This window comes from Chlorocebus sabaeus, chromosome 2 (genome assembly GCF_047675955.1).
Source record: "Chlorocebus sabaeus isolate Y175 chromosome 2, mChlSab1.0.hap1, whole genome shotgun sequence".
In the NCBI taxonomy this organism is placed as follows: Eukaryota; Metazoa; Chordata; class Mammalia; order Primates; family Cercopithecidae; genus Chlorocebus; species Chlorocebus sabaeus.
Window position 1 is genome coordinate 40,756,740 of NC_132905.1, and position 15,124 is coordinate 40,771,863.

General features: G+C 39.7%; 1 protein-coding gene across 6 annotated transcripts in view; it reads right to left on the minus strand.

Moving 5' to 3' along the window:
* Positions 1 to 15,124, minus strand: part of NCOA6 (nuclear receptor coactivator 6) — a 120,283-nt gene that overhangs the window by 71,187 nt on the left and 33,972 nt on the right. For all 6 annotated transcript variants that reach the window (XR_012089861.1, XM_073008105.1, XM_008021501.3 and 3 more), the window contains exons 2-3: positions 12,236 to 12,349; positions 1,049 to 1,332 (exon numbers count right to left, since the gene is read on the minus strand). Coding sequence is in view for 5 of the 6 variants with exons in the window: in XM_073008105.1 (XP_072864206.1) it covers positions 1,049 to 1,283 (235 nt within the window). In the remaining variant the exon portion in view is untranslated. The remainder of the gene's footprint in view (positions 1 to 1,048; positions 1,333 to 12,235; positions 12,350 to 15,124) is intronic.

Below are 15,124 nucleotides of genomic sequence, written 5' to 3' on the forward strand. Positions count from 1 at the left end.
GCTAGACCTTTATAATATATATTATAACTATGATTATGGTTACAATATTGTTGATAACGACATGAAAAATTCTTAATTGTATGCTAAAAATAATACATAACTATGAAGAATCGTATACAACACAGTAAAACGCAGTTGAAAAAACAGCTTCCCTCCAGATAACAATCTCAAAGATAAAACCCCCAAGCCTAAAAAAAGCTAATTAACTCTTGATCAATTTAGGATTTGTGATTAAAGGAATAAATCTAGGCTTTTCACTGTGTCTGAACGGATTAGATAATTGTGCTAACTAGAATAGAGAACATCTAAATCAAGGTTCAAAACCACAAATGCCTGTAAGATCTGGACAGGTAATCTAAATGTGTGAAAAAGCCAGATGGGAACTGTGGTGAAGTGGGGTTGCTCTCAGTAGCAGCTGCTACTTAGTACCATCTGGGAAAGAGGGAGAACTCAATGTTATCAGATCTTCCTATTTTTAAAGATAAAAGTAAAAATCTGAATTTTCATGCAATATATGTCAATTTTTAAATCACTGGCAATGAAACTCAAACATTAAAAACAAACTAAATCTCAAACACTAATGTGGGCCAAATAACACATGGCTGCAGACTGGATCCAGCAAGTTGTCAGTTAGTGACTTCTGATATAAAAGTTTAGGGAATAAATTTAAAGTGCATTATAAGCAGACTCATGGAATAGTAAGTTTTCTAAGCTTTAAGGGTCCTTAAAGATTTCAATTTACAGATAAGGAAAATGAAGTCCAGAGAGTTAAAAACAAATAAATTTGGATATTGAGAATTACTTTTATCCACTACAGCAGATTATCCAACAACTTCCACGATAAGAAATACTTTATGTTCAGCTCTTCGATGTTACTTAAAAGAAAGAAAACATGTATATTTTTAAAATCCTAAAATTCTACCTTTGCACTTAAATTCGGCCTTTTGACCCAATTTAGCAAACTTGCTTTGTAAAACTCAGGATAGCCATGGAAGGGCAAACATTTCAAAAACAGTAACAGGAATAAAAAATAATTAAAGCAAATTACCCATGTGTAGCAAATTGGGCACATTTTTCAATATTGCATCTAATTTCCATTTGAAGTCTTTATCATCTATATTTCCTTTGAAGGCCACAAAAATTGTGGAATCCTCCAAAATACTATCACTTTTTGTGTCATCATCTTCTAGTCCGGAGTCAAAATCCATCTCTGAGTTTTCCATTGTTGATGAACACAAGGAAGTATAGATGTCTTCTAGGTTTGGAAGGTCATCCAAAACCATGGTGAATATTATTCCAGAAGCATGTGCCAAGCGGACAATAAGAAAACTTCTGAAAAGAGAAGATACAAAAGAGCATTACAATGCATAGTTATGCATTCAACAATGTATAATTCATAGTTCTATGAAAATTATAGGCCAGGCGCGGTGGCCCAAGCCTGTAATCCCAGCACTTTGGGAGGCCGAGATGGGCGGATCACGAGGTCAGAAGATCGAGACCATCCTGGCTAACATGGTGAAACCCCGTCTCTACTAAAAATACAAAAAACTAGCCGGGTGAGGTGGCAGACGCCTGTAGTCCCAGCTACTCGGGAGGCTGAGGCAGGAGAATGGCGTAAACCCATTCTTGCAGTGAGCTGAGATCCGGCCACTGCACTCCAACCCGGGCGACAGAGCGAGACTCTGTCTCAAAAAAAAAAAAAAAAAAAAAAAAAAAGAAAATTATAATTTATTTGACAATAAGGAAATACTATAATTAAGAAATTACAAAAAAGATAAGCTATTTTAATTATTATATTCTAAAGCAATTAGTTCTTACAGTTATTACCAAAAATAAAAATACACCAGTCTTAAATTTAACATTCTTTTTATTATGTTATATGCCACTTTTTTATAAGCCTAGAATGTCAGGAGAAGGGAACAAAGGATCACAAGAAAATAAAACAAGCACATACTTTTTGGGAATTATAGGCCTTTGGTTGACCCCACAGAGCAAGGGGCTCCCCAAGACTCTCCCTACTTCTGTCCTGACAAAAGCTTAAAAGGAGCCAAGGTTTCTAAAGCCCTCTTCCTTCTCCAAACTACAAAGCACAACCAGACCTGACTAATAGCAACTGGATGATTACCTAAAATTCTGAAGTCTTTCATGAGCCATTTTAAACAACGTTTAAAGGGTTATTAATAGTGGAATGGCTGAAAATAATGATTCAGAAATAAACACTTAAAAATTCTTACATGAAAGGGCTGGGTGCGGTGGCTCACACCTGTAATCCCAGCACTTTGGGAGGCCAAGGTGGGCAGATCACTTGAGATCAGGAGTTTGAGACCAGCCTGGCCAACATAATGAAACCCTGTCTCTACTAAAATACAAAAATTAGCTGGGTGTGGTGGTGTGTGCCTGTATTCCCAGCTACTCAGGAGGCTAAGGCAGGAGAATTGCTTGAATCCGGAAGGGGAGAGGTTGAAGGAGCCGAGGTCATGTCACTGCACTCCAGCCTGGGCGACAGAGTGAGACTCCATCTCAAAACACACACACACACACACACACACACACACACACACAACAAACCAAAAAAGGGGTTGATAGACATTTATGAAGATAAAGAACTGTGTTCTGGACAGAATTAAATTGCTTCCTAACTTTTAGATATAAAGAAGTTACATTTTCTGCTATTTTCAGGTATACTGCTTACCAAAAAGTACATGTAGATCACACAGTGTGGCCATTTCCTCTGTTAGCTTTGGGACTGAAGATCACATACTTAACCCAAAAGTAAATGAATGAACATTAATTTCCAGCATTTGTGGTAAGCAAAAATGGCATGGAAACCTAAGAACCTCCCACAAATGTTCTAATAAAATAATCCCTTATAATTTAACTATAACACAACATTGATTGATTGACTGACTGATTGAGACAGAGTCTCACTTTGGTGCCCAGGCTGCAGTGCGGTGGCACAATCTTGGCTCACTGCAACCTCCATCTCCCAGGTTCAAGCGATTCTCCTGCCTCAGCCTCCTGAGTAGCTGGGACTACAGGCAAGCACCATCATGCCCGGCTAATCTTCTGTAGTTTTAGTAGAGATGGGGTTTTGCCACGTTGCCCAGGCTGGTTTTGAACTTCTGAGCTCAGGCAAGCCACTCATCTTGGCCTCCCCAAGTGCTAGAATTACAGACGTGAGACACCATGTCCAGCCTTTTATTTATTTATGGCACTTATTTATATTATTAAAATATTATAAATTATTACTTTATACTTGTAACTGTAATTACAAGTTTCTTTTAAAAAAAAGGATAAGAAAATTAATCCCCTAAAAAGCAACTATATTAGGTTGGTAGGATCATTGATAAATTTTATTTTCCTATTTTCCAAATATGCTGCAAATCATTAGGAAATACAAAACTGCTCTAATATGGTTATATTCCGTGCATAAATGAAAAAAAGTAACTGAAAAACTGTTTAACTTTTTTTTTAAATTTATTTTTTTGAGACAGGGTCTTACTCTGTTGCTGGAATGCAGTGGCACAAACATGGCTCACTGCAGCCTCAGCCTCCTGGGCTCAAGTGATCCTCTCACCTCAGCTTCCCAAGCAGCTGGGATTACAGGCAGGTACCACCATGCCCAGCTAATTTTTAAAACTTTTTATAGAGATTGCATCTTGCCATATTGCCCAGGCTGGTCTCAAACTCTTAGGTTCAGGTGATTCTCCCACCTTAGCCTCCCAAAGTGCTGGGATTACAGGCATGAGCTACCATGTCCAGTCAATTTTTCTTTTTTAAATAGTGAGGCTGGTGGATGGCTTGAGGGCAGCAATTTAAGACTAGCCTGGGCAACACACTGAGACCCTGTCTCTACAAAAAATAAAAAAATTAACTGGGTGTGCATGCCTATAGCTCCAGCTACTCAGGAGGCTGAGGCGGGAGGATCCCTCAAACCCAGGAGTTTGAGGCAGAAGTGAGCTACAATAGTGCCACTGCATTCCACTAAGGGTGATAGCAAGATTTTTGTCTCTAAAAATAAAAATAAAATAGGCCGGGCGCAGTGGCTTATGCCTGTAATCCCAGCACTTCGGGAGGCTAAGGCGGGTGGATCACCTGAGGTCAGGAGTTCGAGACCAGCCTGGCTACCATGGTAAAACCCTGTCTTTACTGAAAATACAAAAATCAGCTGGGCGTGGTGGCAGGCACCTATAATCCCAGCTACTTGGGAGGCTGAGGCAGGAGAATCACTTGAACCCAGGAGGTGGAGGTTGCAGTGAGCCGAGATCGCACCACTGCACTCCAGCCTGGAGGACAAGAGCAAGACTTCGTCTCAAAAATAAATAAATAAAATAAAATAAAATAATTGCTAGTGACTAAACTTCAACAGCAAAGGCTTTGCAAAAACCAACCTAAGCAACCTTTGGGGAAAAAATTCCTCTGTTATAAGAAAAAATACTTCCAAATTTTAGCAGAGCACCTTGTGTTCTGGCAATTATATCCTTTTCTCGTACTATGACTGTTACAGTGAAACTGATTTGGGTGGTTAAGAAACAACAGTAGGGTCAGTGGTTCACACCTGTATTCCTAGCACTTTGGTAGGCAGAGGCCGGAGGCCTGCTTGAGCCTAGGAGTTCCAGACCAGGCTGGGTAACAGCGAGACCACGTCTCAATTTTTTTAAAAATTAAAAAAACAGGGCCGGGCACGGTGGCTCAAGCCTGTAATCCCAGCACTTTGGGAGGCCGAGATGGGCGGATCACGAGGTCAGGAGATCGAGTCCATCCTGGCTAACATGGTGAAACCCCGTCTCTACTAAAAAATACAAAAAAATAGTCGGGCGAGGTGGTGGGCGCCTATAGTCCCAGCTACTTGGGAGGCTGAGGCAGGAGAATGGCGTAAACCCAGGAGGCGGAGCTTGCAGTGAGCTGAGATCCGGCCACTGCACTCCAGCCCGGGCGACAAAAAAAAAAAAAAAAAAAAAAAAAAATTAAAAAACAAAAGAAACAACAGCAGTCAGAAAATCTCAAATTAATATCACTGCCCTTATTTAACTGCCATCTGCATTTTACAGATTTTTAATAAACTTCAGAGGTAATTAAACACAACTAATAAAGATTTTTAGGGCTTAAAAGTTGCTGCTTAGCAGGAAAAATGATGACTGCCTACAAAGCTATAGCTATTTAGCAACTATTCCAAAGTTGGAACAACTGCAAGAAAACAATTTAAAATCTAAGAAACATTTTCCAAAAGAATCTTTAACCAGAAAGGAGACTAACTAAAAAGCCTGGACTTTGATAGTCTCCCTAAATAGGCCGTTGGTCATGACATGAGGACTGTGTATCCAGATCTGGAAAACCTTATGCTGGCAGATACAGGAATTGTCAGTTTAACAATACTATGGGCACTACACAGTACTTTAAAAAAAAAAAAAAAAGAGAAATTGAAAGTCTATGAAAAATTGCTGGCCTTTCCTCCAAAAAAATAATTTTTAAAGAAACTTCTTTGGTTGGTAGGCTATTTATTATTGCCTCAATTTCAGAACTTGTTAATTGGTATATTCAGAGATTCAGTTTCTTCCTGGTTCAGTCTTCCTGGTTCAGTTCAGAGTGTATGTGTCTAGGCATTTATCCATTTCTTTTAGATTTTCTAGTTTATGTACATAGAGGTGTTTATAGTATTTCTGTGGTATCAGTGGTAATAGCCCCCTTATCATTTCTGATTGTTTATTTAATTCTTCTTTCTTCTTTATTAGACTTGCTAGTGGTCTATTATAACTAGTGATCCATCATTTTTTTTTTCCCCAAAAAACCAGCTTCTGGATTCACTGATTTTTTGAAGGGTTTTTCGTGTCTCTATCTCCTTCAGTTCAGCTCTAATCTTGGTTATTTCTTGATCTTTTGCTAGCTTTGGGGTTTATTTGCTCATTTTCCAGTTCTTTTAGTTGAGATGTTAGATTGTTAACTTGAGATCTCTCTAGCTTTTTGATGTGGGCATTTAGTGCTATAAATTTCCCACTTAACACTGTTTAACACTGTCCCAGAGATTCTGGTATATTGTCTCTCTGTTCTCATTAGTTTCAAAAAACTTATTGATTTCTGTCTTAATTTCATTATTTACCCAAAAGTCATTCAGGAGCAGGTTGTTCAATTTCCACTTAGTTGTGTGGTTATGAGTGAACTTCTTAATCTTGAGTTCTAATTTGATTGTGCTGTGATCTGAGAGACTGTTACGACTAAATAGGATTCCTTATTTAATAAATGGTGCTGGGAGAACCGGCTAGCCATATGCAGAAAATTGAAACTGGACCTCTTCCTTACACCATCCTTACAAAAATTAACTCAAAATGGATTAAAGACTAAAATGTAAAACCCAAAACTAAAAAACCTCAGAAGAAAATCTAGGCAATACCATTCAGGACATGGGCATGGGCAAAGATTTCATGACAAAAACGCCAAAAGCAACTACAAAAAAAAAAATTGACAAATGGGATCTAATTAAAATAAAGAGCTTCTGCATAGCAAAAGAAACTATCATCAGAATGAACAGACAACCTACAGACTGGGACAAAATGTTTGCAATCTACCCATCTAACAAAGGTCTAATATCCAGAGTCCACAAGAAACTTAAACAAATTTATCAAAAAAAAAACCCCATTAAAAAGTGTGTTTTCAGGTGTCTCCTGCCTCCACTCTTATCGTCCTCCAATCTGTCTTCAGACAGCAGCCAGAGGGATCTTTTTAAAACACAAAATAGGACAGGTGTGGTGGTTCAGGCCTGTAATTCCAGCACTTTGGGAGGCTGAGGTTGGAGGATATTTTGAGACCACTCCTGCCAACACAGTAAGAGCCCATCTCTACAAAAAAAATTTTTTTAATTAATCAGATGTGGTGATGCACACCTGTAGTCCCAGCTACTTGGGAGGCTAGGGTGGCAGAACTGCTTGAGCCTGGGAGGTCAAGGCTACAGTGAGCTGTGATTGTGCCACTACACTCCAGCCTGGGTAAGAGAGCAAGATCCTGCTCTTAAAAAAAAAATTAAAAGAGCAAGATCTATTTTAGAGATGGCCTAACAGGCCTAGGAAACAAGTTATTGAGGAAAAACCTCAAAACAAACTTTGCCATTTACAAATTAACCTGTATTTGATGCAGGAGAGGCAAGCCCCCAAAGTGGGGTTTAGCCTTCAAGCGTTCTTGGCTTCAACCAGGAAAGAACCTAAGGATGAGCCAGGGTAGGGTAGAAGAAAACAGCTCTATTGAAGCTGCAGTGTTACAACTCTGTGACTGCTCCTGCACAGCAGGACCACCCCATAGGCAGTGTGCTGAGACTAGCAGCTCAGGGCAGTTTTGCAGTCATATTTACACCAAATTTTTTTTTTTTTTTTTTTTTAGATGGAGTCTCGCTCTGTCACCTAGGCTGAAGTGCAGTGGTGTGATCTCAGCTCACTGCAACCTCCGCCTTCCAGGTTCAAGCAATTTTCCTGCCTCAGCTTCCCAATTAGCTGAGACTACAGGCAGATGCCACCACGCTTGACTAATTTTTTGTATTTTGGTAGAGACGGAGTTTCACCGTGTTGCCCAAGCTGGTCTCGAACTCCTGAGCTTAAGCAATCCGCCCACCTCGGCCTCCTACTGTACCCAGCCAGGGGTTATATTTATATCTACTTTCATGTATTTATTTATTTTAATTTTTTTGAGATGGAGTCGAGCTCTGTCTCGCCCAGGTTGGAGTGCAGTGACACATTTTAGTAGAGATGGGGTTTCACAGTGTTGCCTAGGCTGGTCTCGAACTCCTGACCTCAGGTGATCCACCCGCCTTGGCCTCCCAAAGTGTTGGGATTATAGGCGTGAGCCGTCACGCCTGGCCTATACCTACTTTTAAGTGTGTAGAATAACAGGTGGTTTATGCAGAAATTGCTAGCAAAAGTATGGTAACTTGGGTCATTGCCATGGAGAGGGTTGGTAAGTCCTGGGTGTTGTCATGGCAATGGTAAACTGAAATGGCACACCGGTGGACATGTCTTATGGAAAGTTGCTCCTGCCCCACCCCTGTTTTAGCTAGTCCTCAATTTGGTCTGGTGTTCAAGCCCTGCCTCTGGAGTCGATTCCCACCTCCTACCTCATATTTAGGCTTAACTGAATGACAGCTAGTTTTTAAAGTTGAAGATTAAATAAAGAGCCTGTAATCCCAGCACTTTGGGAGGCCAAGGCAGGTGGATCACCTGAGGTCAGGAGTTCGAGACCAGCCTGACCAACATGGAGAAACCCCGTCTCTACAAAAATACAAAATTAGCTGGGTGTGGTGGCGCATGCCTGTAATCCCAGCTACTGGGAGGCTGAGGCAGGAGAATCACTTGAACCTGGGAGGCGGATGTTGCAGTGAACCGAGATAGCGCCATTGCACTCCAGCCTGGGCAACAAGAGTGAACCTCTGTCCCAAAAATAAATAAACAAATAAATAAATAAATCTCTTTAGCAGGTTGATATTTTGCCCTGGTGTGCCAATGAATTGCTTGATTATGTGTCAAGTTCAAAGCATCTGAAAATTTCAAATTACAGCTTAAAAAAAAGTATATACCATAGGTTACGTGGGGGCCTGATATTAGGAAATCAACAATTCATCTAAGTGCTGTATGAACCAGCACCTAGAAAGCTTTATTCAACAAACTTTGAGGGAACTATGGTAGTAGTAATGAGAAAAGTTAAGTGAATAGCAGTGATCAAATGCAATTTCTTCAAGTTTCAATCTATTGAAGTCAACCAATGACAACAATGGTATCTTTCTTACTCATCTAACAAATAATTTATCTTTAGAAAAATATAAGGATAAAAACGTTATTGTAAAGCCCTACAGCGAGGAAATCCAACAGTTTTTCTGACTATTGAGGCATCAAATGCCTGACATTGCATTTACAGGTAGGTATCTTGATATTGTGTCATAGGTTTATCAGCAGTTCCGCAAATTCCTACTCCAACTTTGCATAAAGGCTTACTATGGCTAGGTGTGGTGGCTCACACCTGTAATTCCAGCACTTTGGGAAGCCAAGGTGGGCAGACAGCTCAAGCTCAGGCTTTTGAGACCAGCCTGGGGAACATGGTGAAACCCCATCTTTACAGAAAGTACAAATATTAGCTGGGCCTGGTGGTGTGTGCCTATAGTCCCAGCAACTCATGAGGCTGAGGTTGTAGTGAGCTGAAATTGTGCTACTGCACTACTGTTGCTCTGAGCAACAGAGTGAGACTCTGTCTCAAAAAATTTAAAAATGAGCCGGGCGCGGTGGCTCAAGCCTGTAATCCCAGCACTTTGGGAGGCCGAGATGGGCGGATCACGAGGTCAGGAGATCGAGACCATCCTGGCTAACACGGTGAAACCCCGTCTCTACTAAAAACACAAAAAACTAGCCGGGCGAAGTGGCGGGCGCCTGTAGTCCCAGCTACTCGGGAGGCTGAGGCAGGAGAATGGCGTAAACCCGGGAGGCGGAGCTTGCAGTGAGCTGAGATCCGGCCACTGCACTCCAGCCCGGGCGACAGAGCAAGACTCCGTCTCAAAAAAAAAAAAAAAAAAAAAAATTTAAAAATGATTATAAACACTCAGTAAATGTCAAAAGTGTTACAGTCACACACAGCATAACAATAAAATAATATTCTTTATGGCAATTATTCCTGCCTTAAATGGAAGAATATTCACTGAAAAAAAAAAATGTAAAAATTTAAGAAAGGCTGGGCACGGTGGCTCACACCTGTAATCCCAGTATTTTGGGAGGCCAAGGCGGGTGGATCACTTGAGGTCAGGAGTTTGAGACCAGCCTGGCCAACGTGGCAAACCCCGTTTCTACTAAAAAAAAAAAAAAAAAAAAAAAAAAAAAGATTAACTCTAAATTACACATATGTTCACAGCAACATTATTCACAATAGCCAAAAACTCAAACGTCCATCAACAGGTGAATGGATAAACAAAAAAGTGTGGTAGATACATATAGACAGAATATTATTTAGATATAATAAGGAATGAAGTGCTGATACATGCTACAATGTAGATAAACCTCAAAAACCACATGCTAAGTAACAGCAGTCAGACATAAAAGGTCATATATTGCACAATTCTATTTATTTATTTTATTATTATTATTTATTTATTTAAGAGGGAGTTTCGCTTTGTTGCCCAGGCTGGAGTGCAGTGGCATGACCTTGGCTCACTGCAAGCTCCACCTCCCAGGTTCACACCATTCTCCTGCCTCAACCTCCCAAGTAGCTGGGACCACAGGTGCCCACCACCACGCCCGGCTAATTTTTTGCATTTTTAGTAAAGACGGGGTTTCACCGTGTTAGCCAGGATGGTCTCGATCTCCTGACCTTGTGATCTGCCCACCTCAGCCTCCCAAAGTGCTGGAACCACAGGCGTAAGCCACGGCAGCCGGCCTATTACTATTATTTTTGAGATGGAGTCTGGCTCTGTTACCCAGGCAGGAGTGCAGTGGCGTGATCTTGGCTCACTGCAACCTCTGCCTCCCAGGTTCAAGTGATTCTCCTGCCTCAGCCTCCCAAGTAGCTGGGATTACAGGCACACACCACCATGCCCGGCTAATTCTGTTTATTTTTAGGAGAGATGAGGTTCACCATATTGGCCAGGCTAGTCTCAAACTCCTGACTCAAGTGATCCACCTGCCTTGGCCTCCCAGAGTGTTGGGATATCAGGCGTGAGCCACCGCACCCGGCCTAATTTGTATGAAATATCTAGAATAGGTAAATTCACAGAGACAGACAGAAGGATTAGTGGTTGTGAGTGGGAGCGGGATGGGGAATGGGACATCTTAATGGTTATGAAGTTTCATTTTGGAGTGACGGACATGTTTTGGAACTAGACAGAAGTGGTGGTTGTACAATGTGAATCTACCAAATGCCACTGAATTGTTCACTTTAAAATGGCTAATTTATGTTATGTGCATTTCAACCTGATGCATTTTTAACAAGTCAGAACTCAGCCCACTCCACAGAGAAAGTAGCACATTTAATTTCTTCTCAAAACATACTTTTAGAAAAATATTTTCCCTAGGTAATTTTTCTTGTATCTTTTTACTGCTTTAAAACGTCAATTGTGCACCCAGTGTGAGTATTCTCTAAGTAGGGAGCGGCAGTCTTTGTTAGTCAGATAAAGATTTACACAGAAGAGTAGCGGCTTGTGGCAACAGCTCTACAGTGCTTGCTTCCTTCCCTCTTTGCTCCTAATAGCACTCCTTCTTTCCTCCTAGGATCTGGGAGTGAAGGACTGGTTGTACGTACCTCAATGCACTGCTCACCCTGGCAGAAATGATGGGCTTCTGCTCCTGGCACAAAGTTCTTAAGTCTCAGAAAGAAAGAAAGAAAAAAAAAACTTTCTAGATATAAAAACTACCTCTCAGCAACTTGCAAATGCCAGTGTCTTTAAGGAAAACCAGCAATAAACTCTTAAATTACATTTAACATAAACAACGACTGCTTGCCAGAGTCGTCACTTTAACAAACTGAGATGAAAATCTAAGGATGTTAGGGCACCAAGGCACATATCCAAGCCCCTGTCATAATACTGTACATGAAGGAAATTCTCAAAAGAAGAAGGAGAGAGGGCAGGGAGATGATGCAAAACATGTTTTAATATTAACAACTTCTCATGTGGGCTTATGAAGCACTTCTGAAGAGTCCCCTGTGCCAATTTAAACCCATTATGACATACCTCCCAGCAGGGGACTGCCAGGATCTGTTATTGGAGTGCTACACAAAAGCTAGGAGGGAGGGAAACAGAAATTTCAAGATAAAAACAATCTAATTTTTGCTGGGCTTTAGCTCACCTCAGATCTAAATACAGTATCAAACTATGAGTTATGCTGAGTTTGCAACTTTCAACATATATTTATTTCTATTTTTAATCAAAGGTATTTATTTGAAGTATAATACCCTATTACAGTTTTAATCAACATAAATTCTAAAAATAAGTATTGTTTACTGGTCTTTCATTGTCTTCTACAGTGAAACCTAAGATTATCATTTATAAAAAAGACGAGAAACTACATAGTTTGTAGTAAAAACCCCATTTAAAAACAGAAGAATGGCATTTGTATTTTATTAAATATCTCCAAGATTAATAAATGCATTCTAGACAGTTTTTCCAAAAAGAAAGACAGTATCAGAAAAAAACAAAATAAGCATTAAGTTGGCTTTATATAAGCCATTAAGTTGGCTTAATATATATACTAAGTTGGCTCTCATATAAGGTTTCACTCACCAAAATCTGTTTCTTAATTTTTATCATTTATCCAGGTCATCTTCTAAGTCCAAAGAAGCCGGCATTTTTAGGGCTTGGATTTCAAGGTAGCAGCCCAGTAGCCAAATCAAAATTCTAAAAACAAACAACAACAACAAAAAAAAAAAAAAAGAGAGAGAGAGAGAGAAAATAAAATAAAATAAAGCCACAGTATTATACAGAAATTACAGACATAACCTATCTTTTCAACAAAAGTCAATGTAAATATCACAAGTTATCAAGTCAACATTGTCATTTTTAGAGAATGTTAAAATAGGGTTTTCATTAAGTCTACAAAGATTACCTTTTTGGAGACTTTTTTTTTTTTTTTTTTTTTTTTTTTTTTTTTTTTTTTTGAGACATGGTCTCGTTCTGTCACCCAGGCTGGAGTGCAGTAACAGATGATAGCTCACTGCAGCTCAACCTTCTGGGCTCAAGCAACCCTCCCACCTCAGGCTCCCAAGTAGCTGGGACCACAGGCATATGCCACCACATCTGGGTAATTTTTTTTTTTTTTTTTTTTGGTAGAGACAGGGTTTCCCCATGTTGCCCAGGCTGGTCTTGAACTTCTGGGCTCAAGCGATCCACCTGCCTCAGCCTCCCAAAGTGCTGAGATTACAAGCAAGAGCCACTGCCCGCAGCCTTTTTTGAGATTTTAGGCCACTCATCAGCAAGCATTCAAAGACTGTAGAAGCAAAATTCACAGACTTACACCAGCTTCACTTAGGAATCACCAAACTGTGACTTTAAGCCTTAGAGCCCTCTCTATACCTTCATTCCTAATTCTGTCAAATTAAGATGAATTAACATGTCACACTATTTGCATATGCTTACAGCCCAAAACAAAATATTTTGTACATATATGATATATAAGACCTGCTTTTCTAACAGGATTTCAAATTTAGCTTTTTAAACTTCACAAAGTTTTAGGTATAAGTTTTTTTCCGATTTTATCCATAATATCTATACATTATATTTTTCATTAAATTTTCAGTTTAAGTCTTGAAATATTCTTTACTGTAGATATAAAACTTATACATGGAACTGGCGTGGTGGTGCATGCTGGTGGTCCCAGCTATTCAGGCGACTAAAGCAGGAGGACCACTTGAGGTCAAGAGCTTGAGGTTACAGTGAGCTATGATCATGCCACTGCAATCCAGTCTGGGCAAGAGAGCTAGATCCTGTCTCTAAAAAATAATAATAATAAAGCCATAAGAGAAAAGATTGATAAGTTCAAATGCAAAAAAAATCAATTCTGCAAAGCAAAAAACATTGTAAATCAAAAAAACAAAGAAAAAAATACTTGCAATCTTATCAGTGATAAAAGAAAAAATCTCCCTATATAGAATGATATAGAAAAAAACATATATGCATAGGTATGTGTACGTGTATGTGCTTATACATATAAAATAAAAAGATCAATTTGGACAAACGTATAAAAATGGACAAAGAATATGATCAGAAAATTCACAGAAAAAGAAATACAAATGAACATTCAACATATGACAAGATGTTTACCCTCACACAAAAGAAGCAAAAAACAATTTTTCACTCATCAGATTAGCAAAATTCCAAAAATTTGATAATGCACTGTTCCAGCAAGGTTATGGTGAAACAGGCACTCTTATTATTTGCTGGTATTAGAGAAAAGTGGTACAACACCAGCAATTAGGTAATGTCTTTCAAAATCACAATTACAAGCTGGGTGTGCTGGCACACACCTGTAAACCTGGGTACTTGAGGGGCTAAGACAGGAGAACTGCCTGAGGCCAGGAGTTCAAGGCTGTGGTGAGCTATAATAGCATCTGTAAATAGCCACTGCCCTCCAGTCTGGGCAACACAATGAAACTTCATCTCTTAAAAAAAATTACTATTACATAAACCATTAACCTAGCAATTCCACTTCTGGATAGCAATCCTACAGATACACTTATCACCATACAAGATGACATATGTATAGTGTTATTCACTACAGCATTGCTTGTAATAGCAAAAGTTAGGAAATTACCCAGATGTCCATCAATAGGGACTGATTTAAATTACAGAACACCCATGCAAATGAAATGCAAAAAACAAAAAACAAAAACCAAAAAAACACACAGCAAGAAGGAGAATGCTGTCTGTGTACTGATACAAAAAGATCTCCAAGGTATATTTTTGAAAGAAAAAAAACAGAGTAAACCGTTGAGTACATTGCGCTACTTTTTTGGGGAAAAGGGGAGAAAAAATATTTTACATATGCTAGTGTTAAAATACTCTAGAAAGAAATATGAGACCAATAAAAATGGTTATCTTACAAGGTGAATTTAAAAAACGATGTTATACCGGAGGGAAGGAAGCACTCATACTAATGAGGAGTGTGTTACAAGAACACAGGAGCCAGTTTTAAGGTTTTCCACTGGGCAAATTTGAGTCAATTTGAGTATCAAAAGAGAATGGGAAATTACTAAAATTGATTATATCATGAATAAGTAAGAATCCATGAATCCCCAGCAATAACTCAGAGAGTGAAAAAACAAAAAAACACCTCTTCAGCCGGGCGCGGTGGCAAACGCCTGTAATCCCAGCACTTCAGAAGGCCAAGGTGGGCGGATCACGAGGTCAGGAGATGAAGACCACGGTGAAACCCCATCTCTACTAAAAATACAAAAAATTAGCTGGGCGTGGTGACGGGCGCCTGTAGTCCCAGCTACTCGGGAGGCTGAGATAGGAGAATGGCGTGAACCCGGGAAGGGGAGCTTGCAGTGAGCCGAGATCATGCCACTGCACTTCAGCCTGGGCGACAGAGTGAGACTCCATCTCAGAAAAACAAACAAACAAACCAAAAAAAAAAAAAAAACAACACCTCTTCCCATCACTGGAGGTACCTAT